This window comes from Lolium rigidum, chromosome 3 (genome assembly GCF_022539505.1).
Source record: "Lolium rigidum isolate FL_2022 chromosome 3, APGP_CSIRO_Lrig_0.1, whole genome shotgun sequence".
Classification (NCBI taxonomy): Eukaryota; Viridiplantae; Streptophyta; class Magnoliopsida; order Poales; family Poaceae; genus Lolium; species Lolium rigidum.
Window position 1 is genome coordinate 27,095,544 of NC_061510.1, and position 26,459 is coordinate 27,122,002.

General features: G+C 44.6%; 2 protein-coding genes across 2 annotated transcripts; one reads left to right on the plus strand and one right to left on the minus strand.

The window, feature by feature from the left end:
• Positions 1–6,737: 6,737 nt before the first annotated feature.
• LOC124695281 (butanoate--CoA ligase AAE1-like) lies at positions 6,738–8,937 on the plus strand. Its single transcript, XM_047228140.1, has 2 exons — positions 6,738–6,959; positions 7,475–8,937. The coding sequence occupies exons 1-2, from the start codon at positions 6,753–6,755 to the stop codon at positions 8,924–8,926; spliced, it is 1,659 nt and encodes a 552-aa protein (XP_047084096.1). The 5' UTR covers positions 6,738–6,752; the 3' UTR covers positions 8,927–8,937.
• Positions 8,938–22,889: 13,952 nt separating this feature from the next.
• On the minus strand, positions 22,890–24,045 carry LOC124694543. The gene is made up of 2 exons (XM_047227519.1): positions 23,620–24,045; positions 22,890–23,510 (listed from the first exon to the last, which is right to left on the minus strand). The coding sequence occupies exons 1-2, from the start codon at positions 24,043–24,045 to the stop codon at positions 22,890–22,892; spliced, it is 1,047 nt and encodes a 348-aa protein (XP_047083475.1).
• Positions 24,046–26,459: the final 2,414 nt, after the last annotated feature.

Sequence of the window (26,459 nt, forward strand, 5' to 3'; positions counted from 1 at the left end):
TCCGGCATGGTCCGTTCAAGCATTTCTTCTGGGGACACGAAAGGTCTTGGAAACCTTGGCCCGCTATTTTGTCTGTTGCGGGAGTCGTCCCTATTATCGCTTCGCTGCTCATTGCTTCTCTCGATAATCATCTCTATTGTTTCCTCCCGTGTTTGCCCGAAATCCCGCCGAAATTTGCCCCGGGGCGTCATAGTTCGGGCATCGCCGAGGAAATCGTCGCCTCGATTGATAATTTCGACCACGGTCCTCCTCTGGCGACCTGTGCCGTTTATTGTGGACAGCATCTTCTCCATGCTCCCATCTATTTGCTATCTCCATCAACGCGAATACTGTCTTTGGATTGGTCCTTCCCAAGTCTTCGACAAAATCTCCACGTCTAATTCCTGCGACAAACGCATCTATTGCTATCTCGTCAGATATATTTTCTGCCGAGTTTTTGATGATGTTCCACCTTTGGATGTATTTTCTCGTTGACTCATCTGGCTTTTGTCGACATGCTCTCAGCTCTTCTAACGACGCAGGTTTTTTGCACGTAGATCTGAAGTTCTTGACGAATACGTCCTCGAAATTTTCACAACTGTCGATAGATCCTGGAGGAAGCTTTTTGATCCAAGATCGTGCAGCTCCACTTAAGTGCACCTGAATACTTTGCATGGCTGTTGCCCTAGTCCCGCCAGTTAACTTCACCGTCTCGAGGTAATCAACTAACCAATCCTCTGGATCCTGCAGGCCGTCGAATTTTTTGAAGTGGTCAGGCAACTTAAATCCCGAAGGGACTCGAGTTTTTCGTACTCTCCTTGTGAAGCACGGCAAGCCGCACATATCCTCATCGTTTAGTTCTGGGGATTGTCGATGTTCCCTTCTGCCTTGCCGTGCTCTGTCTACCCTTGCTTGTGCTGTCGTATCTCTTGCTCCACTTGGTCCTTCGACGTTTGCTGCTGCTGCTGCCGTAGGTCGTGGACTATTTTGCCTTGCAGCTCCTTCTGGTGGTGTTGATACAAACGCCGTTCCCATGACTTCTTGTCCTCGCTATCGCCATGTTGTACAAAGCCTCCCTTGGATCTCCCTGGAGGTGGCCCGGATGCAAGGATAAAAGCTTGTGTCGCCATATACCCAGCTTCTGGTGTTTTAGGGATAATATTCCCTCTTGTGTCTATCGACATAAAAGACATGTCGAGATTTTGAACCAGGTACTCTCTTTCTCCTTCAGGTATGTGTTGCAACCTGGATCTTGCTCTGTTCCGAGCTTCTCTATGACTATCTCCCGAGGTTCTAGATTGTCGACTTAGATCTGCCCTTCTCCTCGCCGGATGCGTAAGCTGCCTCCTTTCTTCCGTTCAACTCAGTCGTCTCGTTTTTCCAATTCTCTCGGCAGCTCGTGCGAGTCTATATTGATAAGCCTCGCAATTCTTGGACCGTGGCGCGTTGTCGTCATTGGCTCTGAACCATCGACAGCTTTTGCAGCCCTATCCCAGGCCGTTTGTGGAAGTTGAACTCTGACGCGTGGTGTGGGCCCGACATATTTAGTGCCCATACCTCTCCTTAGATCTGAGGGATCGACATAGGGATTACCCAAATCGTCGAAAGCCTCTGATGTTTCCTCTTGATTTTCAATGGCATAAATCTGATGATATTTTATGCTCAGATCTATGTTGGGTTTGGTGACATCATTGTTGAGATTGATGAAAACCTTGCCCACTGTGATAGATTTGTCGATGAAGTCGTAACCGTCGACATCGCTTGAGCCATCGCTTATATATGAGTCCGCAGATGACTCAAACGACATGTCGCTGAAGATCTTGGCGAGTTTCTCTCTTGCTCGGTGCCGACGTAACGTGTTGCCGAAATTTCTTCTTCTCCGGACTCGGTTGACGATGCATAGCTTGAAAAATCGGAATCGACCGCCGACGATCCCGACGAAATCGGAATTTCGACACGATACGATCCTTCCTTCTCGATGCGAAAGTGAAACCTTCCGAACGTCATCTCCATGGGCTCCGCCATATATGCATATGCATCCAAACGGGAGGGTGGGTGAGGAACAAAATCGACAGGACCAGCAGCCGATCCGTTTACCTCGATCCATTGTGTTGCTTCCGGTTGACGATGTCGAAGATCTTGAACGTGCCATCGAGATCAGATCCTTACGCCTCTAATTCCCACAGACGGCGCCAATTGACAAGGTATCAATTTGTTAATGCCTACGGGTTATAGGCTAGGGTTTAATTAGAAGTAGAGGGCAAGTAGATCTCGAAGGTTTCAGCCGAAAAGTACTCGACGATTATGAAAACTAGGGTTTGTGAACAATGATTCGATGATCTCCTCGTCCCTCGACTCCCCCTTTATATAAGAGATGGAGCCGAGGGTTTCGTTTTGTACAAGTTACGCAGTCCGGGACGGTTTCTAACTCATCCCGCCAGATTACAAACAACACTTCCTATTACAACTCTACTTTCTTTAATATATCTTGGGCTCTCGAACCTTCTTATTCTTCGGGTAGTGGGCCTTCATTAAACCCCGGGTACTATGTTTGGCAGGCCCATTTGGGATGCTTATGTCAGTCGCCTAAGACGAGGAATACATATTGATCCTAGCTTGCCTGTCCAGCTTGTACACCGAGAAGGCCATTGGTCGCCACGGTGGGTCGGCACCAGGTCACCGGAAGTGCAAGCCGAGGCAGCGAATGGAGGGCTACTGCATGCTCTACGCCGACTACTTCGCCGACAGTCCATTGCACGGTGAGGCTATTTTTAGGCGTCGTTTCAGGATGAGCCAGAAGATCTTCCTGAGAATTGTGTATGCCCTTCGAGGGTACGACTCCTATTTCAGATGAAATTTGGATTGCACCGGTATGGAAGGGCTTTTCGCCCTCTAAAAGTGCACGGTGGCTATGCGGATGTTGGCCTATGGAGCTGCTGGTGATTCTGCTGATGACTATCTTCGGATGGCGGAGTGCACCGCCCTTGATTGTTTCTACCGGTTCTGCAGGGTGGTGATAGCAGTGTTCGGGGACATCTACTTGAGATCACCCACTGTCGAAGACACTGCTCAGATCCTCGCTTTTAGTGAAGCTCGAGGATTTCCAGGGATGCTTGGAAGCATTGACTACATGCATTGAAAATGGAAGAACTGTCCGTCTGCCTGGCAGGGAATGTACAAGGGTCACAAAAAAGGCTGCACTGTGACACTTGAGGCAGTGGCTACCCATGATCTCTGGATTTGGCAGTCCTTCTTTGGTATGCCGGGATCCAACAACGACATTAACGTCTTGCAGTGCTCGCCGATCTTCTCCAAGCTTGTTGAGGGTCATGCTCCCCCGGTTAACTTTGTGATCAATGGTCGGCAACACAACAAGAGATACTATTCAAATCGTTGGATACTTTCTGACACCCAGATGCTTGTCCATGCAGTTAAGTCAAACAAGCTTGATATTGCACCGAATGGTGTGCTCTTTCGAGAGATTAAGGCTTTAGCTTGTTTAAATTTCAGTTCTTTTTCGATTTTTTTTTGCTCTCGGGATATGTAATAAAATTGCAGACGCTTTAGCTAGGGCGCGTTTGGTAGCCTGCGTGGCCATTGGCTCGCATCGGTCCAGCTTTTTTGGCCCGTTTGGTTACCTAGCCGAGCCTGCGTTCTTGCAAGAACTGCTTCTCAAAGCACCCTCGGGCCAGGCCCTGGAGGAACGCCCGGTTCGGCCATTTCTAGCGAGCCACCCCGTTTCCGCAGAAGTGGAGAACGTCGCGTCCTCGCAGAGCCACCGCGGGAGATGGCGGGAGCTCACACGGGACAGAAAAATCTCGGCGGGATGAATTCGGTCATCATGCTTGAATTTTCACCACCGTATATAGGGGCGGCTCTGTCACCAGCAAATCTAAATCCCCCATTTCCCCCCATTTCGAGCTCATCCACCCTTCCTGATCTAGTGCCCATGGCCGGCTCTTCCTCACCCGCATGGTCAACGAGGCTTCCGGTGGCGACGTCGGCTGTGGCGGCGGCTACTGCCCGCGGATGGTCATCTTCTTCCTTTGCGTCGATGACTTCGTTTGTGGTAAGCTTTTGCAAACCCTAGCCTTAGATCTAGATCTTTTGGGTACACAAGGAGGGTCTGAACGAATCCATTTTAGGACATTCCTTCGTCGCCGATTGAGGTTGTGGAGGTTGTCCAGGTTGCATCTGACTCTACCACGGGGACCGTTGTCACCGTTGACTCTTCCACTAGGACGGTGGTGTTGCCTGCATCTTTGCTATGGTCCCTTGCTTCCCTGACATCGGTGCTGCGTGTGGCTCCGTTGACTGTAAGGCCGCTCTTACTTATCTCGTTGTTCATTGATGTGGTAGTGGTAGTTCATTGATCTGCTAGCGTTTGTCATGTAGGCGATCATACCTTTGGGCTACCCTGATCTGTCTGCGCCTACTGTGAATGCTCAGCCATGTATGATTGCAAGCAAACCAGTCATGGTTTGGAAACCTGAGCTATCAGAGTTTGTGCTGAACTGGTTGGTTCAGCTCGTCCGTATCGGCGTCTCACTAGTAGGAAAAGCCTTATAGATGAGATCTTATTTCTGTGGTGCACCAGCTACATATGCGCCACATAAACAATTTCTGTGGCACACCTCACATGGTGCGCCTTATAGATGAGATCTTGTTTCTGTGGCGCACTGCCCATGCGCCACAGAATGTAGTTTTTGGTGCGCCACTAATTAGCCTTTTCCTACTAGTGTCTACTTCAACATGGGATTCAAGGAGCAGCAGATGAAGAAGGTAGCTGCGGATGTTCTTGCATTCGTTGGCGTACATGTCACCACTCTTCAGCTCTACAACCACATCAAAAACTGGAGGACAAAGTGTAGCGTCATTATGAAGATGAAATCCGATAGCATTCTAGACTGGAGCGAAGATGGTTGCTGCTTCTACGGCGGTGATGAAGAGACGACGGACGAGTACATTCAGGTACGAAGCCTCATTGAGTTCCTTTATAGATCTGAAAGTATTATGTGAATGTCGTCCGCACTAACAGTTATTCCTTTTCGATTGCAGCGCTACCCGAAGCACCGTCAATAAGTCGGCACCCTGATCACGAACTACGCTCAGATGAAGATGATCTTCCCGCCCCGGTTTGTGTGCAAGGCACAGCTGTTCTAGCCTAACTTGCTGGTCAGGGCTATCGACTTCATTGCAGACAACGAAGCAGAGTATGCCGAGTACCGTAAGCTGCATCCACCGGAGAGGAGGAGCTGGCTTAGGACCTGGCTCTACAACCAGTTTCCTGCTTAATGCTTCTGCTTTCTTCGTCATGATCTGCTGATTTTGTGAGGTGATCTTGTATCCCTCCATTAGCTAGCACTTGCTACAACCTAATCCTCGGTCTGTAACATTGAACTTGTTCGAGGTGGTATTATACTAACCCCTCGTGATGAAACTGTGATGCATCATGAAGTATAGTTGCTTCGCTCGTGATGCATCACCCACTAAGTAGTTGCTGTGTATTACCAGCACCTTTTTTGATGAACTGAATATGATGTGTGATGTTATTCAGTATTGGTTAACCTCACCACTCCAAGTGAAGGGGTTACCACAGCACGCAGCTGTCTGCAACCAAACAGGCTGTGACCTGCACGAGCAGGGAAGAAAGTACTGAAAACGGGCAACCAAACAATGGGGCCTAGCTTCCCTCTCCGTCGCAGAAAAGACCGCTCAGTCTACCAAACGACTCGCCTTTCATGGCACATGGCCTGTTCGCGACGCGCACGGAGACTCATCTCGCTGGCGCAGTGGTACCATACAGGCTACCAAACACACGTCTAGTGTTTCAGTGCAAAGATGGCCGGGCCATGTGCAAAACTCCTTTTTACAGGCTGTATGTGTAGGAGTGTCATCCACCACACATTATGCTTTGAGATTGGTGAAACTTTTTGTTCCCTTTTTGACTTAACTGAAACATAATTGAAACAAATTTAAATAGTAGAAAATGTTTCACAAGTTTCATAAACACGTTAACAACAGATGTGAAACTTTGTGAAACTTTCTGAAACATATGAACTGTAAATAATTTTTCATAAGTTTCAGACATGTTTCACGATTTCAGAAATATTTCACAAATTTTTGAAAACTAAATCAACACATGGACGACGTCAGCATGATGTCATCACTCCTTTACCTACCGGAGCCGGTAGAATCGCTGCGTTCCATGTGCCTACCTTTGCCCAACTTCCGATGTTGCTATACGCAAGTTGTTCAATGGAATGAGTTTTCCATTAAAAAAAAAGAGCTCCCGTGTCAGGCACGTAAATAAACCAACGATCCACAATCTCTCATGCCATCCGCGCGTGTACTCTCGTTTTATCCTGAGAGCAACACAGCATCTCCGCCATTTTCATTTCCCTATCACTCGCCACTCAGCTCTCACTCGCCACTCGATCTCACTCGAGGCCATGAGCAGAGCCGCGCTGCTCCGTGGACTAATCCACCGCCGCCGCAGCGTCGTCATCAGCAGCAGGGACAGCATCGAACCAGTCCATCAGCAGCTGCAGCTTCAGCGTCAGCTGATCCAGCTCCGCCATTTTTCTAATCCCCACCGGGGTTATCATAATCCCAGTCCCGATCTTGCCGGCGCGCGCGCCTCGTTAACTAAATTATCCCCGCCATGGCCACGCCGCCCGCACGCCCCGTTTACTTCGCCTCCTCCACTCGGCGTGGCATCCCTCTCCTTCTTCTCCAGCCTTGTGGGAAGGGAGGAGGCGGAGGTGCTGGACATGGACGCCGGCACGGTGCGGTGCGCGGCCAACTACGCGCCGCTGACGCCCATCAGCTTCATCGAGCGCGCCGCGGCCGTCTACGGCGACCGCCCGGCGGTGGTGTACGGGGAGGCGCGGCCGACCACGTGGAGGGAGACCCGGGAGCGCTGCATCCGCGTGGCCGCCGCGCTCGCCGCGCGGTTCGGCGTCGCACGCGGTGATGTGGTGAGTCAGTGCGCGCAACCCGACAAGCTTTCTGTTGGTCCATCTGTTTGGCCTCTCTCTGGTAACTTTGTTCCATCTCTTGGCCCAAGCAAGCTAGTCAGTCAAAATGACAGAATGAAGTTCTTCATTTCACGTTCTGGTAATCCATGGCCATTAGTAGTGTTTAGCAATTCTGAAGATGGAACGGATTTGCTGTGGACATTGCGTCTTCTCATAATGCTAATGGCCGCTTGGGCACAGTGGGTAGCTGTAGCTGTTGATCCGTGCACTCATTGATCTTCCGGATTTCCATGTGGAATGCTGGTGATGGGAATGGGATAATGTTTGGCCACATAAAGAAAATATAAGATCAGAGCAGTGTAGCAATTAATTTCCATGGGGGCATGAGGCCATGCCACCATGCCCATCGGTCATGTACGTACACCATGGGCTGTATTGCCAATATACCATGGGCTCATGCCAAGCAACACAAAGATTTTTCATTACATGTCGCTAACCACGGCGCCAATGTGCAGGTTGCAGTCCTCAGCCCGAACGTGCCGGCGATGTACGAGCTACACTTCGCCGTGCCAATGGCCGGCGCGGTGCTCTGCACGCTCAACACGCGCCACGACGCGGCCATGGTGTCCGCCCTGCTGAAGCACTCCGGCGCCAAGGTGTTCCTCGTCGAGTCTAGCCTCCTCGAAGTCGGGAGAGCGGCCCTGAAGAGCCTCGCGGCCGATCTGCCCGACGCCGCCAGCCTCCCGGTCCTCGTAACCATCTCGGACGATGCCCGCCCAGCCGGCTGCACGGACTACGAGGGTCTCATCAGGGACGCCCCGTCGCGGTTCGACATCCGGTGGCCGGAGAACGAGCTGGACCCGATCGCGCTCAACTACACGTCCGGCACCACGTCGCGGCCCAAGGGCGTGGTGTACAACCACCGCGGCGCGTACCTCAACACCGTCGGCACGGTGCTCGCCTACGACATCACGCACATGCCGACGTACCTCTGGACGGTGCCCATGTTCCACTGCAACGGCTGGAACCTGCCGTGGGGCGTCGCCATGCAGGGCGGCACCAACGTCTGCCTGCGCCACTTCACTGCCAAGGTCATCTTCGACAGCATCGCGCGGCACGGGGTCACGCACATGGGCGGCGCGCCGACGGTGCTCAACATGATCGTCAACGCGGCGGCCGTGGACCGGAGGCCGCTGCCGGGCACCGTGCGCGTCATGACGGGAGGCGCGCCTCCCCCGCCGCGCGTCCTGTTCGGGATGGAGGAGCTCGGCTTCGCGGTGTACCAGATCTACGGCCTCACCGAGACGTACGGCGCAGCCACCGTGTGCACGTGGATGCCGGAGTGGGACGCGCTGCCGGCGGAGGAGCGCGCGCGGCTCAAGGCGCGCCAGGGGTTCCACCACATGGCGATGCAGGACGTGGAGGTCAAGGACCCGGCCACCATGGGGAGCGTGCCGCTCGACGGGAAGACGGTGGGCGAGGTGATGTTCCGGGGCAACACCGTCATGAGCGGGTACTACAAGGACATCGACGCGACCAAGGAATCCATGGCTGGCGGGTGGCTGCGCACGGGCGACCTCGGCATGCGGCACCCGGACGGGTACATCCAGCTCAAGGACAGGGCCAAGGACATCATCATATCGGGCGGCGAGAACATCAGCTCCATCGAGGTCGAGTCGGTGATCTTCAGCCACCCGGCGGTGCTCGAGGCGGCGGTCGTGGCGAGGCCCGACCACCACTGGGGTGAGACGCCGTGCGCGTTCGTCGAGCTCAAGGATGGCGCCAGTGCCACGGAAGCAGAGATCATAGGGTTCTGCCGGGAGAGGCTGCCGCATTTCATGGCGCCCAAGACGGTGGTGTTCGAGGATCTGCCAAAGACTTCGACGGGGAAGACGCAGAAGTTTGTGCTCCGGGAGAAGGCCCGTGCAATGGGAAGCCTGACCAAGACCGGAAACAGCAAACTGTAACGTTTGTTCGTCTGAATCGAACACTTGGTGTGTGGTTGCGCAATGCATTTTCAGAGACTGCGATGTTGCTGTAAGATTTACCATGGCATTTTACTGGGTATTAACCTGGGAATGTTCGAGATTTTCTCGTGGTAAAAAAGAAAGTTTTGCTTGATGGTTTCCTTGAAAATAAAAAAAAGACAAATTTATTTGGAACTTTTTGGCGATGTATGGGACTGCTTATGAAGAACATAAGCAAGAGTTTTTGGATGAATTATCATCCTTAACTCAAAATAATAATATCCCTATCGTTGTTGGTGGGGATTTTAATTTGCTAAGGAAAGTTGAGGACAAGAATAATGGGATAGTGAATTTCGAATGGGTTAACAAGTTCAATGAATGGATTAATGGTTCTGGCTTAGTGGAGTTGCATAGCAGGCACACAAAAACCTTTTCGTTTTGAGAAGTGGTGGCTGGAGATTGAGGGTTTTAGGGATCTTGTTACTAAAAATTGGAAACAACCTTGTCCTCATGGAAAAGCTATCGATGTGTGGGATGTTAAACTGCGGAGACTTAGGAAATTTCTAAAGGGGTGGGGTATTAACATAAATGCTGAGCAAAAAAAGAAAAACAAGCTTTAGTTGCCGATTTTAATTGCCTTCATATTATGTCTGAAACAGAAACTCTATCTACAGGATGAAGCACATTAGTGCTGAGCTAAATCATATGTGGCGTATGGAAGAAATTAGTGCTAGACAAAGGTCTCGAGAGAAGGACATTATGGAGGATGATAAGAATACAACCTATTTTCATGCGGTAGCTAATCAAAGGAGGAGAAGAAAGAAAATTATTTATTTGCAAAATAAAGAGGGTATGGAGGTTGAGTCTACTCAGGAGATGTTAGATGTTGCCGTGGATTTTTACAAAAACCTTTTTGGGAAAGAGGATAAAATGGACATTAACCTAGATGAAGACTTTTGGGAAAGTGATGATTTAGTCACTGTGGCTGAAAATAACTTTCTGGACCAACCTTTCTCTGAAGATGAAATCAAAGGGGCTGTTTTTGGCTCATATGCAGATGGAGCACCTGGTTCATACGGTTTCTCCTTTTTTGTTTTATCAAAATTTCTGGGAAACCATCAGATCTTATTAACCTGTTTAGGGATTTTGAGAAGGATGAAGCGGATTTATTAAGAATCAACTTCGCCATGCCCGCTGATGAAATTTATTTGAAAAAATATAGGCCCATTGCCTTGACAAACTGCAGTTTTAATATTTTTGCAAAGCTTGTACTAACAAACTAGGAAAATTGCTGATAGGCTTATCTCGACTAATCAAACAGATTTTATTAAAGGACGATATATTTTGGAGAGTGTTGTTTCTGCGCATGAAATTGTTCATGACGTTCATAGTAAACATGAGCAAGGGGTTGTCTTGAAATTAGACTATGAGAAAACGTACGATCGAGTGGACTGGTCCTTTTTGGAGAGCATGTTAATGCAACGAGGTTTTAGCCGAAGTTGGTGTAACAAATCACGAACCTGGTGCAAGGAGGGTCGGTTGGGGTGCGAATTAATGATCATGAGAGCAATTATTTTCTTACAGCTAAAGGGCTCCGTCAAGGAGATCCCTTATCCCCCATCCTTCTTAATTTTGTAGCGGATGTTTTTACAAAAATGCTTATTAAAGCGGCGCGACATAATATGATTTCTGGGCTTTTGAGTAATATGAGACCGGGTGGTGTGTTCAGTCTGCAATATGCAGACGACACATTTCTATTTCTACAGAACAATGTGGAGCAAGCCCAAAACTTAAAATGGTTGCTTTCCCTGTTTAAACAAATCTCAGGAATGAAAATAAACTTTAATAATAGCGATCTAGTCCCTATCAATATTCCTGTGGAAGAAGTCAATGTTTTAGCTGAAATTTTTGGGTGTAAAGTAAGTGAGTTTCCCATCAAATATCTTGGTGTGCCTTTGCACTTCAGCAAGCTAAAGAAAGAAGATATCCAGCCTTTGATTGATAGTATCATCAAGAGAATTGCTGGCTGGCGTGGTCAACTACTAAACCATGCTAGCAGGTTGATCCTAATCAGATCTTGCCTACTCCCTCCGTCCCAGTTCGCAAGGCAAAGTTCCAAAAAATATTTGTCCCAAAATGCCTCACCTCATAGGCACATTTGCATTTAATGTGGGAGTAAAACTGATTCATTATTGCATGCAAAAGACTCCTCCTTTTGTATCCCACCGTGTAAAACGAGGCTCATTAGCATTGCATGCACCATTTGTATTTAATGTGGGAGTAAAAATGAATTAAAGGGTAGAAAATAAAGTTCTTTTTAATTTCCCAATTAATTGCAGCGCTGATGTTAACGTGTTTACGTGGAAATTTAGAGCCAATGAGAATTCACCTTGGGTCAAGATATTTGAAAACTTTGCCTTGCGAACTGGGACGGAGGGAGTAGTAAGTATACCAATTTATTTATTATCGTTCCAAAATTTCCGAAGTGGGCTGTTAAAGCAATTAACTCACAAATGGTGCATTGTTTGTGGGATAACTATGAAGGGCATCATAAATACCATCTAGCTAACTGGGATTTAGTGAGTATGAAACAAGAGTTTGAAGGTATGGGGATTCCTAATATAAGAGACATGAATATATCTCTTCTGTCCTCTTGGATTAGAAGGTTTAATCTGGATGATCATAAAATATGGAAATATATTATTCAGTTTAAATATAGAACACAACATCCAAACATTTTTGCTTGTAGTAAAAATGTGAATCTTTCTCCTTTTTGAAGAGGTTTGCTCTGGACTTTTACTGCTGTAAAATTTGTATACCAATGATTGGTTGGGGATGGTCGAAATATTAATTTTTGGGAAGACCAATGGTTTGGCGGCACTAGCTTGACCATTCATTTTTGGGAGTTGTATGTTATTTGTAATGAGCAAAGAAAAACTATTAGTGATATCTAGGATGGGCTAGAGTTGAAACTCACCTTTAGAAGATGTTTCAATGAAAAGTTACTGATGCAATGGGATTTAAAAGCTACTATTGTTCAACAATTAAATTTGAGTGGGGAACCAGATCAGTTGGTCTGGAAACTACATGCATATGGGGAATATACCTCCCAATCTCTTTATGCTGTGGTGAACTTCAGAGGTGTTAAACCTGTGTTTACCCCTTCAGTTTGGAAGCTGAATGTACCACCTAGAGTACAAGTGTTTATTTGGTTAGTTTCAGACAACAAAATCCTTACTAGGGATGATCTGTCTAAAAGGCAACTAGTACAAGATAAGAGATGTCTTTTTTGCTCTGATTTAGAGAGTGTGGAACACCTGTGTTTTGAATGCGATACTATCAAGATGGTTTGGAAATGTGTGTCTATTATCATGAAGAAACAGGTTGGCTCCACCTATGAACAAGTGGCTGGTTTGTGGGTTAGTAACGAAGCTAATGGGGCGGTGAATATAATTACATCTGTTGTTATTTTGAATGCCTAGAAAATGAGAAATGAATTTTTTTGGTCGACTAATCTAGACTGGAATGTAGGAAATATGGAGGAGGATTGCGCGGTTTCTCAGGTGATGGATTCCGATGTGCAAGGCCAGGTGGAAGTTGATGATAGAAGAATGGTGCGAGGAGCTGGAACTGAAAGCATAGGAGCTTTTCCAAGTCGGGTGGCGATGAAGAGAAGAAAAGTTGGAGTAATGGTGATTGGTCCAGGGACCCCGGAAGTTCGTGGTGAGATCAAGTTGTGAATTGGACTGTGAAGAAAAAGGAAAAATGAGGATGAAAAAGCTCATAGGAAAACGAAGTATAAAATGGGTGTTTGTGAACTCTCCCTATGGTCGTGTAGTGTGTAGTCTTTTGTGAAAAAACATGGGATGTTGCTTAGGCTTGTTTGAGCTTTGGCCTCTAGAGTAGGCTGGTAGTGGATGATGTTTGTGAACTATATGTTTCATTTCTGAAAATGGAATGGAACTGGGCGGAGGCGCCTTTTATCAAAAAAATAGTTCTTGCCATGTGTTCTGTAGTGTCCACAAACCATTTACATGGCATGATCTTATTAATAGATGTTAGATCCAACACCTCAATCCGTTGGCAAGCACACAATGTGCCATTTTACCAAATGCTATTTTTCTACCATCCAATTCATGCCAGACTATCATTTTCCTTTGCGAATACATCTTCTTAATCACACGTTGGGAACCTCAAGAAAATATAGCATATAGATAGGAATGCTACTCAAGCAAGCATTTACCAAGGTCATTTGTTCCTAAGAAAAGCGAGCATATACTTTCGAGAACTTGAGTCTTTTCCCCTAGTTTTCTCTTCAGTTTGATTCCATTGAGGTTTTTCTAGTCTTTCTTCATTATTGGCAAACCCAATTACTTTGAAGGGAGTTTGGCAATATCCAGAGAGAGTTTCATATCCAGGCTTGGGAGGTGGTCACTATGGGTTTTGTTGATGGACTATATGGGTCTATTAGGTCCAACTAAATTACGATGGTGGTGAAAAATTATCCAAATAATCTTACTACGTGCCAATGTCTCATCCATACTCAGTGGTGAAGGATGTATGTTGTCGTCTCAGGGAGAAGGCCCGTGCTATGGGCAGCCTGACAAAGACCGGAAACAGCAAACTGTAACATTTGTTTGTCTGAATGGAACACTTATTGTGTGGTTGCACAATGTCTTATCAGAGATTGAGATGATGCAATAACATCTAGCATGTTAATTGGAAAATCTTTCGGCTTTGCACCAACAGATTTTTTCCCCCGACCAACATCGAGAAAACATCTTCATCTAATGTTGGATACTGAGATTTAATTTTGAGAAAATCAACAATTTGGTCTATGAAGTTGCTCCAGATGTGCGCTTTGGTCACGAACTTGCAAATCGTGAATTCTGGGCCAAGAAGTTGCCCCGCGCGAGCGTTTTGGTCATTCCGTCACGACCAATATTAGTTCTCTGATGTGGCCAAATGTTTTTTTACAAATTGCCCCCCTAAGAAGTCAAAATTAGGGCTAGAAAAATAAAAAAAAAGATAATTTAGGGGCCAATTTGCAAAAAAAACCATTACCCACGTCACCAAACTAATGGTCACCATGATGGAGTGACGAAAACACTCGCGCGGGCAATTTCGTGACCCAAAATTCACGATTTGCAAGTTCGTGACCAAAATACACATCCAGGGCAACTTCATAGACCAAATTAGGGGTTTTCTCTTTAATTTTAATTTTGTAATAGTTCGAGCCCTTTCGCCTCGAGCACGCTTCTTTTATCACTATCTTGATCTTCTCTGCTACACCATCAAGACTTCTTATGTATTGGTTTTTTCCCTATATTACCCATGGTCCCATCTAAATACAGTCTTAAAATTTCGCTGGATCATCAGGGAAACGCCATCTAGAACAAGCATAATTTCTACTTTTCCAAATTGTACAACAAACTACAGCTCCCTGGCAGAGCACCCCAGTTTATGTTGAGTCCTAGGAAAATAGTTGATCCAATTCCCGGGAAGGTCTTCAACACTTTCAAGTACTCTAATCAGACCAGAAGCACGTACGACCACATGCCAGGATAAAACTTAAGTTTCATTCTGACCAAAGAAGTGACATCCCTCATCTTTGGTTACTTGTCCCACCCCCACAGTCCTTCTAAATCTAATATAGCCTCAACCATCTTCCTTCATTTTCTCTATTGTGTCTAATTCAGAGAAAGTTATATTGTACTAGTTGAATGCCCGTGCGTTGCCACGATGTTTTCTAGAAGTTTCCTCGTCACATCATATTACAACACATGATGTTGCATTTGAGTTTTGTTCCTTTCAACACATCCTGAACAACATGACATGCAAAAGTGAACATACAACAAGATAAATCTAAAACTCATATTCGACATGCATATAAAACAGAAAATTAAAATTTTGTTACAAGATCTTATGAGTTCCTTCACATGTTGATTCATATTCACTAAAAAGAGAGAGCACATTTTATCAGTTAAACTAAAAATATATAATCGTGAAGAAATGGAGGGAAAAATAATCACGAGGAAGATTAGCATATGACACATGCAGTACTAACTTACCAAAGGAACACTATAATTCTTGTAGATAGAATTGAGCCTAATTCCCATACAATTGTCGATATCATTTTAAATAGGACTATAGCACAATGCCAGGTAATTCTATGATTCATCGATGTCACATGATCAGATAAAAATGGGCACATTACCTGTACCATCCATGTTACATGTAAAGTTTGGAAAAAATGCCATGTGCAATTATTCCAAGTAGAGAACACACAAGGAAAAACAAATTGATGTCACCAGTACTTAGCTTTCATATCATTCATATGATCCAATCATAGGTAGGAGACACGATAACACATCCATACATCATGCCTAAACAATATTCCTAATTCTGATTACTAAGCTTATGATAGAGAGATGATCATCTTACGAGAGATAGATGATCATCTATTAATATCATTTTAACACAACACTTAACACTACCAGTATAACTTCTTCAACGCGTATTGTCACACCGTTGAGCGCTCATTCTCCTTAGTTGGGCTCTTGTGAAGCGAAGGTTAACAGTTCCATCATCTTCTCTTCTTCATGGAGGATAGTGGCTATAGAAAAGAATGGTTTATGTCAGGAAAGGCACCTAAAAAATTCACAGCAATGGCTTGGTGTAAGGGCATCACTTACCAACACAGCTAGCATACTCCATCCGCATACGCGTTATTTCCTCCATGAAGTCAGTCATCATCAAAGCATAAAGTGTGTGTTTCATGGATGGGGAATCCGGCATGTAGGGATGCCCAAGAGTCGCAATGGAAGCCACGGTTTCAGCGTATCGTTTAGCCCTCGACCTACATGAGTTTGGCGACGCTAAGAAGGATAGCATTTTGATGCACTCGTTTCGAACCGTTGGCTGCATGACAAATGGAAACATGTAACACAAATGTCCGTATGGAAACATGTAACAAATCTGTTTTTTCTTGGACAACTAATATTGCATGTTTGCATCAATCATTCCACTATAAATAATGTATCAGTTTTCACTAATTTATTTGTGGCATACTTACATGCATATGCTAGACAAAGAATAAATTTTTCCAAAATAGGAAAGCACTATTTAGAATTCTCATCTCCATTTTAGTGGACATAGGGACAAGATAGCATGGGAGCACCAAAATAATTAAGCTTGCGGGTCAGATTATTATCTATGCCCATCTTTCAGTCTATTTTCTGAAATCATAACTATTGGCGTCTAGTATATACCAATGACGTTCATTCTTAATTAAATGTTCCATGCGTATACTATGGCCGCTATGATTAATTAAGTTACCCTGTAAATTAAATTTCGCCAGGGTGCTTCTGAATACTCACGGTGCTAAACAAGGAGAATAAGCAGAGGTTAGCAAGGTATTGGTATTGCTATACTTTACAGGGTAATCACTCAAAGCAACATGTGTTCACCCATTAACTTTACATTCACACACAAATAAGCAGAGGTTAGCAAAGGTTTGCCAATGGTATTCTTGTAATTTATGAGGCTGAAGTGGATCCAACCTACACTGCTAGCAAACATGTAGAGTTCCCTTTCTCGTAAAACCACTTGTACCATGTCATCAAAGAAGAATGTTTTTTTCATGATCTAGTTTGCTCTGAATTGGTACCAGGATATCATGCACAAACATTTTAGAAGCTTGCGTGATATCTTGTCACACAAAAGCTTGTAATATAAGATGCATGTAACATAAAAGCACACTTGATTTCTGTAGAATATTTTACCTTCCTTTTTCACTAATGACCGTTTTTCCTTAGGAGTTCCCCCCGGCTTCTTAGTAGCAGGACCTACAAATAGTGATAGAAAATTCAGGAAGCTGAAAATGTCGAATATGAAATCACTCATGTGTATGAAGACGGAAAAATAGACCAATTTCATATTGTGATCAAAATCGTAGTTACCTAAGCAATAAACTAATTGGTTCAAACCACTTCAAGATAAAAGAACGATGACATGGCAATGAGAAAAAAAGATGGCCACTATTACACACACCTAGAGATATAGCAAGTTGATCCAAAAAAATAGCAATTTACGAAATTGTGTGATGGATCAGCTACCAATCTATACATGACCATTTGGCTGTTTTCAGTAAGAAATTGACACCCAAGACAGTTGAGATATCTGCAACAATACGACACTCTTGTTCTTAAATTCCTATATGGGACAAGTTCACACAAAATAAACCATAAATAGATTCATGTACTTTAATTTCTCGCTTTGTGCATTGGAGCACTTGACATCTAAACTCAAAGTTTGGAGGCCTGGCACCGGACAACATAGTAAAGAAGAATAGGTGGCAGAGCAGTTTAACCAATGAATGGACCTGTTAAAGTTTGAAGGTGTGCATTGTCCAGAACACATCAGACAATTTTGAATTATTTCAAGTAAGACCTATATGACATACAGACAACATGAGAACTTGTGTGTATGCAGCAGGCAAAACAGATAGCCATCAAAAATTCTATATGAGATATAATTAGGTGTACTGCAGTGATGTATGCTCTTTGATACTGAACTTGAGGTGTAATGAATACGCAAATCTCTATTACCTAGTCACCCAGCTCAACGAAAAGGATCTGATCGAGCAGAAGGTTGCACACCTTCAAAATGTGATATATATCTGCCAAGTGCCCTCGCGATGCTAGGATGTCTCCCTCCAGAACCACCGCCTCCACCTGCAAGAAAAGAACAATGCCAGTTCTTAAATGCATGTACACTTGATCAGTTCTTGTTTTCTTCAGGCATGGATGACAAAGATGATCCATCAGAAACACTTGATCAGTTCACAACTGGTGGTACAACAGTTCACAAAAATATGATATTAATCCTATACAGTAGCCAAAATAGTGCAGTCATTTTATTGTTTGCAATTAACAACAAGAGTATAAACCAGAAAGACATAACCGGATTTTGGTAATGAAGCACAGTGACTGCGTATGCACAGATTTGATCAAATGTATGAATGACTTCAGAGTTTCTGATGTAGCGAGAGGTTGAGGATGGGGCCGAGGCGGCGGACGATGATGGGGGCTCGGTTGGATCTTGTAGTGAAGATTGGGAGCGGGTGGATCTAGTTTTTCGGGGTTTCTTCAGGTTTTTTAGCGTTATAAGGCATGCGGTGGCGCGGACAGACGACCTACCATGGGACACCACCGCTAGAGCTTTAATATAGTAGAGATTACTATTAACTGTACGCATGTCCAAAGAAATATGGATTCTGAAGCTCATTAATGGTGTTGAAAACTTGATATGCTACAAAGAAGTATGTAACTTGTAAGAATTGGAAACTCAAACACTACCTTTGAACCATATATTTGTGTACTTCAGTAACAGCAAACATAAATAGTCTGCATAATTATAAGATATGGTCATAGTAGAAACACTACCTATAGCATGTTATCACGGGATCTGATGCTAAAATAAGCAGAGGTTAGCACATGTTTGCCATATTGTATTCTTACAATTTATTAGTGAGGTAATACAGAAGTGCGCTATTAGTTGCTCATTCAGGATCATTTCGGTACTACAGGAAAGGGGCATGTTAGGGATGTGGATATCTTTTAGGAGTGGTTTTCTTCTCCTCTAGTTTGTGGTGGCGAAAGCATAGGCGTTTTTTTAAATAATGGTTGAAGAAAATGGTATCGTAAAGGACATGTATATATTATCAAGAAGTTTCAGTTCGGAGTCTTAAAGGAAAAATGGAGAACACTAATTCATAAGCTTGTCTGCAACATGTCTATTTGGTAGAACGAAAATGTCAAATATCAAAGACTTTTGTTGGAAGAATACACATCGGAAGTGAACAGTTCGTAATGATAGAAAAATATGGTCTGTTTTTGGAGAGTAACCTGTATATTGGCTCAGATTGGGTGATCAAAGGCAGCTGCAGATGGTAACCTACCAACAGAGAAATAATAATTAGTGAAAAGGCACTCAAACCGAGTTGAAAAGCAAAAAATTGAAAAAGGTATGTGAAGGAAAGATGGTTCTCAAGAGAACCTACTCTACAGAGAGTACTTTCAGAACTATTATTAAGTCTTAACTGACACGGGAGCTGCTTTCTTTTATCTCCTACTGGCAGCACGTCAATAAAAAATAGCGCAAGCATGATGTTTCAGTTTTCACAGCACTAAAGTTACTGTTTACTTAAACTGAACCATGTTGGCTGAGTTACCAATACAAATTGATTGATTGAAGCTGTTAAGCAACCACATAATTTACGGATGAACAGTAGCAGTTTTCAGAGGAAGCAATTACAAATCATCAGGAATTTAGCATCAAACATAAAAAATGGGGTATATTTGGAGTGTAACCTGTATTGTCTCAAAGTGTGTAATAATAAACAACAACTTCGGATTACAATCTAGCAACAGAGAAAAATAGTGAAGAAGCACTCAAAAAGAAAATAAAAACCAAGAAACATTTGAACAAAAAACTACCTGTAGTGTTGGTTTAGCACCTCCTAGTCTCCTACCCCAACGTATCCTATAGGAACTCGATATGAAATGCTGGATTGACTTAAGATATAAACCTGCACATATTACAGGGGAAAATCATGAGTTACATCATAATCTCTACATATCAACTTAGGGGGCATTCCCCCATATTGTTTCAGATAGCAAGCAAACATTACATCATTCCCAATAACATTCAGTGCAAGAAAACATTACGTCAGTCTGTTTCTATATAAGCAACAAGTTCGTTCAGAGATCCACACAGTCACACAGATAATAAACAACATACAGTGAGTAGATCCATTTATGAAGATACAGTTAGTCCTAATGTTTAGTTGTCTCAGAACCAAGCGTGCACAAGATTTAGTCTTCAACCATACTAATTTAAGATTGCTCTCAAGAAGATCTGATGCTTACAAAAGGGGTGAATCACTTATGTGGGATGTTGGAGGAGATGCTTTTGAGTCTCTCACGGGTGTTGGTTTGCTTGAAGTTGCAAACTTGTCAATTGATGAGCCAGAGTTGGAAGGTATCTCATTTGGAGAGGTGGATGTTGGCGCGGTCAGAGGATGAGGAAGAAGACTAAATATTTATTCCGTGTCGTGTTTTAATGTTTTCTAAATCTGTACTGCCACTTGCTAAGTTTCTATATTAGCCTATCATCGTACCTCCATGAGCAATATCAGTTTTCAGAGGAAGCAAAACAAATCATCAAGAATTTAAGTATCAAACATAAAAAATGGGTATTATGGAGTGTAACCTGTAGTGGCTCAAACTGGGTAATAATAATAAGCGACAACTTCAGATGACAACCTAGCAAGAGAGAAAAAGTAGTGAAAAGGCACTCAAACAGAAAATAAAAGCCAAAAACATTTGAACAAATAACTACCTGTAGTGTTGGTTTTGAAAAGAGCACCTCCTACTCCAACGTGTCCTACAGGAACTCGATGTAAAATGATGGATTGACTTGAGATTTAAACCTGCATATATTACATAGGAAAATCATGAATTACAACATAATATTGGCATTTCAATTTAGAGTGCATTCCCCCATGTTGCTTCAGATACCAAAGGTTCTTGAAGTTGGTCATTCCAAAAAAACTTTGAAAATAGTGAAGGCAAGTCTAGTGTGTCGAATGGTCTTTTACCTACTATAAGCATTGAGCTACCAATATAAATGTAACTTGAGTGTTGGTCTACAACATTTGCTCTAAGCTAAACTGCAGCGAATCCAGAAGCTCTACATAGGTGGCATTTAACTTGTCCTTTAGATCTTTATATTTGATTCGTGAAATCCTTGTAGGTTCCATTATTAGGAAGAACCAAGCGAGAAAACAAAGATTGTATTGCTGCTTCAATGCATGAAGCACAAGTTTTAGTGAATCAAAGGCAAAGTAGATGTGAATTGAGTAATTCAGAGAGTGATCACCTGGATGCAGAATAAGAAGGAACAACAAGTTCATGGAATCTCTACATGTTACAGGGAAGCACCAAGATATCAAGGCATACGTTTCAACATAATCATGCCAGATACAGTACACACAACACAGGCACAAGCAAATTGATCCTACAAAGCGCAAAAAACGTGCAGTTCCATTCTCATTAACCACACCCAAAGGCAGAAGGGTGAACCTTCTGGATGAGATTCGACAAGTCGATGGAGACGAAGGTGGTCTTGGCGCACGGCGGTGAATTTCTCCAGGCCCGGTGTCTCCAAGTCCTGTAAAGCGCGGAAATCACAAGAATTAGATGAAGACTATGGTAAATAGCAGCAAATTTTATGGTTCAACGGGCACCGGCGTTGGCGTCGCAGTCGTGCGTTCTATGCAGGAACACATACACGCTACCGCCGCCGTAAAGCACGGGCGCAGCGAGCTCCTGGCGCCGACTGGAGGGAGGCGAAAGATTGGGGGATTTGAGGCAGGTGCGGCAATAGTAAGAGAATAGGAGGGCACATACCTTTTGTATTGGTGGAGGAGGTAACCAGCACGAGCTCCACGATCGGCAAGCTCCACGATCGGCATCGGCAGTTGCCATAGTCGAGCTGACCAGCGGTTTCCAGCCGACCATGGCAGATGGGGAGGCGGCGCGGATGGGGATGGGCCAGGAAACAAGGGGAAACGGGGAAGAAGGCATAAGCGGCGTGGCGCGTGTGACTCCGGAGGCAGCAGGGCGAGCGACGGAAGCCGGGCGGCGCATCGACGGCGACAGCCGGCAAAGAATCAATCGACATGGTTAGGGTAGTTTTCCTTTCAGCGCTGGGTCCTTGGAGCGCTCTTTTCCTTTTTTTTCAGATGAGCGCTCTTTTCCTTTGCTGCGTGAGGAGTGGGATATATTGGAGCGGCGGCCATCGATAGTTTTTTTCTTCGGTGGGGGAGAGTTTTGACGTACCAACCATCTCACCACCTCTAGGCATTTAATATAGTAGAGATAGTCTAGGGAACTGTGAGACCAATGGAGATCCATTAACCCAGGTGTCCTCCCAAAAATATTTTTCCACGATCATGTTTCACCCTCTTGCCAAATTGCTAGAATGTATGATTAAGCGCCATATGAATTTGTCAGAAACTGAGAGCAACTTGCTCCACATGTAGCATTGGAGAGAACTTGCTTGCTAAGATACTTCTTAGACAATAATTCTTGCCATGCGTTTGTACCGTCCACAACTATTTACACAACATGATCTTATTTATAGATGCTAGATCCAAGACCCCAATCCTTTGGCAAGCACACAATTTGCCATTTTACCAAATGATATTTTTCTACATTCGAATTCATTCCAGACTATCATTTTCCTTTGCGAATACATCTTCTTAATCACACCGTTGGAAACCTCAAGAAAATATGGCATACAGAGGGGAATGCTACTCAAGCAAGCATTTACCAAGATCATTTGTCCCTGAGAAAAGCGAGCATATTACCTTTCGAGAACGTGAGTCCATTTTCTCTTCAGATTGATTCCATTGAGGTTTTTGTAGTCCTTCCTAGCGATAACAAGTTCCCATGTCTTATTCTTTTGAAGGGCTCTGCTCCGGCTCGAATGACTATGCCGCCAGGAACCTGCGTGGCGGTGAATCGGAAGAGGCGCCTGGGGAAACGGTGGTGCTGGTTTCCTGGGTAGGGACGGACGTCGCGTCGGGTTGGTCGGCCGGCGCAGGGAGCCGGGGCGCGTGAGCTAGGCTGGTACGCCGGCGAAGGAAGTGGAGACAAACGGATGAGGCTTTACTTTTCCTTCTCGCGTATTTTTCTTGTCGTTTTCTGCATGGGCTCGACCTGTCTATCTGGCGCAGCTGCGCTCGCAAGATTTCAGGTTTTAGTTTTATAACAGCAGGAAGATGATGCTAAAATTAGTAACATACACAAAGTTGCAGATGTGGCACATTCCTTCCTTCACTTATTTTGTCTTCTAGCTCCTTTCTAGAAGCTTCTTTCTAGGTGCCAGATGACGTTCACTTCAACTTGATCACCATCAACTTCTCTTTTTGACTCCTAATTCTAAGACGGTGCTCTACACGTTCTTCACTCCTAATTCTACGGCTGCAGTCTAGACAGAATTTCAAATTCTTGTCCTCTTCTTGGCTGTCACAGGTTGTGATTACTCTTAGGTCCACCTCTATCTGGAGGTCGAAATGTCCAAGATATGGCAATGCAATCATGTGTGGTTGCAGTGGAAGAATGCACGTGGAACCACAGGGCAGGGACAAGCTCTTTCCTCGTTCACAACTGAAGAGATGGACGCTTTTGCTCCCATAGTCAATGGCAATTGACTTGACGCTACCATACACAGCGCGGCTTTTCGAACCGAGGTCTTTGAGGTTCAACCTGACCTCAACATGGGTCTCAATGGCTTCCGGAATCACCAAGTATGTGACCTCCAACTTGCGGCCAAGGCCTCCATAGATGGTTTGTGTGAATTCCTCAACCTCATCAGGCCAAGCAACATCCCACCTTTTGAAAATACGACCGGTAGAAGACCCCTCATCATCGTCGGCTGTGAAAACCTCCAAGCCCAAGGTGGAGTAAGCCTCTAGCATCCTATATGGTCCAGTGAGTACCAAATCCATTCCTTCCTACACATGAAAGCATGAATGTGAAGGGTTTTAATTTATTACAATATATAAAGTATGTAAAGAGGCATAAAGCATGTAGTAGATATAACATACAGTAGCTAGTGTATACCTCTTGTACTTCCCCCGCAAGTGCCTTATAGATGTTTGTATATTGGTTCCAGTCCAATGCGTTGATATGGCTGATACGGAAGTTTGCACGAATGGCCAACAATTGCACCACACGTAAACATGACACAATTTCACGACCGATATCCTCCAATGCAAATGTAGCATCATCCTCACCTCCGTCACCATCCTCACCTCCGGCACCATCCTCACCTCCATCATCATCCTCACCTCCATCACCATCCTCACCTCCGTCACCATCCTCACCTCCGGCACCATCCTCACCTCCGTCATCATCCACACCTCCGGCACCATCCTCACCACCGTCACCATCCTCACCTCCGTCACCATCCTCATCGGCAGTGTTAAGAAACCATCCATCAAACTTGAGTTTGGTTCCATAAATGTTCCAATCCCACACTTCAGTCATCGGCTGATTGTTGTCACCCTCAAGCGAGGGGGGAAAAAAGAGATATTAGCAAATAGGATATGTCACTATAGAATGTAATCAATCGCCACACAATTGGGACTGGCAATAGGCATATCTATAGTACAAACAACAATATGGCGAAGATTTACCGCCATTACCTGTTTTACTTCTACATTCCACAAACAGTGAACAGCAACAAAATCAATCACGCCAGCAGCAACGTATTGTAGAGCAGGCTGCCCCCCCACCCTGGGAAAAAAAAAGACGAGGTGAGCACATGGAAGGCCTTTTTATTTTCAAGATAATATCAGGTGCAACTCAAGTAGCATAGCTCACCTGTGTGGATTGAAACCAGTTCATTATGATGTTAATTACAGTCAAGCTGACAGTGTATCGCAAACATGCGTAATTAAAGAAACTGTTCTTGCTACCTCTTGGCACAGCAATACAGAGGGCAAGTGCAACACATATACCTGGAACCAAAAAGCAGAAATCCATATTATGTGCTGAATGATGCAGCAATTGCTCCAATACGCAGAATTGAATACAATAGTTAATCCAAGAGGCAGTTCAAACTTCAAAATATAATTTGTTTTTGTTGGTGCATACTGTCTCGGACCCATGGGCCATAATTTATTTTTTTAATCATATTGGCAACAGCAGAAGAGTGGCATGGATCCCATATAGAGCAACTGAGCAACTAAAACAGCCAAGCAAGCAGGGTGCATCTGAACAAGAATTGGAAACGTTCTAGTTTCAAATCTGCACTTTTCTCTAGTACTAATACTAAAGACTAAACAAAAGATAGAACGTCCTCTTAGACCAACAAGAATAAGAAAATGCTGATAAATACTATTTTGTCCTCTTAGACCAACAAGAGAAAGAGCTGCAATGATGCGAAAATTTTACTAAGGTCTCACTATAAATACAGGCGATTATGCCAAATGAAGTTGACACGCACAAGTTATAGTGAAGCTGGTGTTACTTTTTCATCAGGAAATATGTATTACCATTTCAAGTTTCAGAAGAACAATCCGCAAATGTAATTTGGCAGAAACAAAAGAACTTGTATTCTATTACTAACCAGATATTACAGTGTCACCAATGAAAAGCATGGAGGCAGCATCTGCGGGTGGGAACAGGAGCTGTGCATAACAATGCAGATCAGATTAGTTGAACTATTAAACTAAAAAGGAACCCACTGACAATGTTATCACCAAAGTTTCACTAACAAGATCTATGACATTTTTTTTTTTTTTGCGGGGAAAAGAAAGCTTTATTAACTGGGGATAGAAATACAATCAAAGGATACAGCTGCAGCAACCTCAGGAGGGGATTGCCTAAGCCAAACTTGTGTTTTTGCCTGTACTCTACCTACGTGCGCTAGATCATGACTAACACGATTTACTGTCCTGTCTATTTTCACACACTTGCACTCTCTTTCCCTAACTAGATCTCTAATCCTTGAGACTTGGAAGGCATACACAGAAATATTCGGTGTACTGCCATTTATTAACTCCAACGCCAAAGCACAGTCGGTTTCGACGATGATCGGCAGGCTCGTCCAGATTAAGGCCAGCTTCATGCCTTCCTCCACCGCTGTGAGTTCCGCTTCAGTAGCATCCTGGCACTCGAGAAGTTGCCTGCAAGATGCCACCAGAACTTCACCTTTGTGATCCCTGACCACCATGCCAGCACCAGCCGTTCCTTGCGAGGACCATGAGCCATCTACGCTCAATTTCACTTCACCCTGCATGGGTGGTTCCCATTTCCTCCGAGTTGTTTTGCAGCATTCAGTGTCCTTCTTGTCTCGCCTGAACCCTGTATCATGGGAGACGACAATCTTCCCTTTCTCCAAATCCTTCTCAGGGTGTTGCTTGATGATTAGTAGTGACTCTAGGTAGCTCATCAGGAACCGCCTGGAACCTTCGACTGTTGGTGCAGGCTTCTGGTGAGTAATTTCATTATGCACATACCAAATCCGCCAAAGCAGCATAAGTGTCTTCGCTCGTTGTTCTTCAGTTAAACCCTGAATGAGATTCAGCAGCCATTCTGTCCCAGTATTGTTAATTGCAGAATTAGGGGGTAAATCCCATACCTCTCTCATAGCCTGCCATAGATGGCGGGCATGTGGGCATCTAATAAACACATGGTAAGTGTCTTCGTTCTCCTGGCCGCAGATGAGGCAGGTTGCTGGAGTTCTGATGCCCCTGCGGTTTTTGTTGGCTTGAGTGGCAAGTGAGTTGCTCCCAATCTTCCATGCTAAGTTCTGCACTCTTGGGGGTACAGGGCACTTCCATATTAGCCTCCAAACTGGTCTCTCCCCATGTGGCCGTATGCTTGTGGCTTCCAGTCCGCGCTCGTGCATTTGCTCTTGGAAAGCCAGGCGGTAAGCGCTGCGCACCGTGAAGATA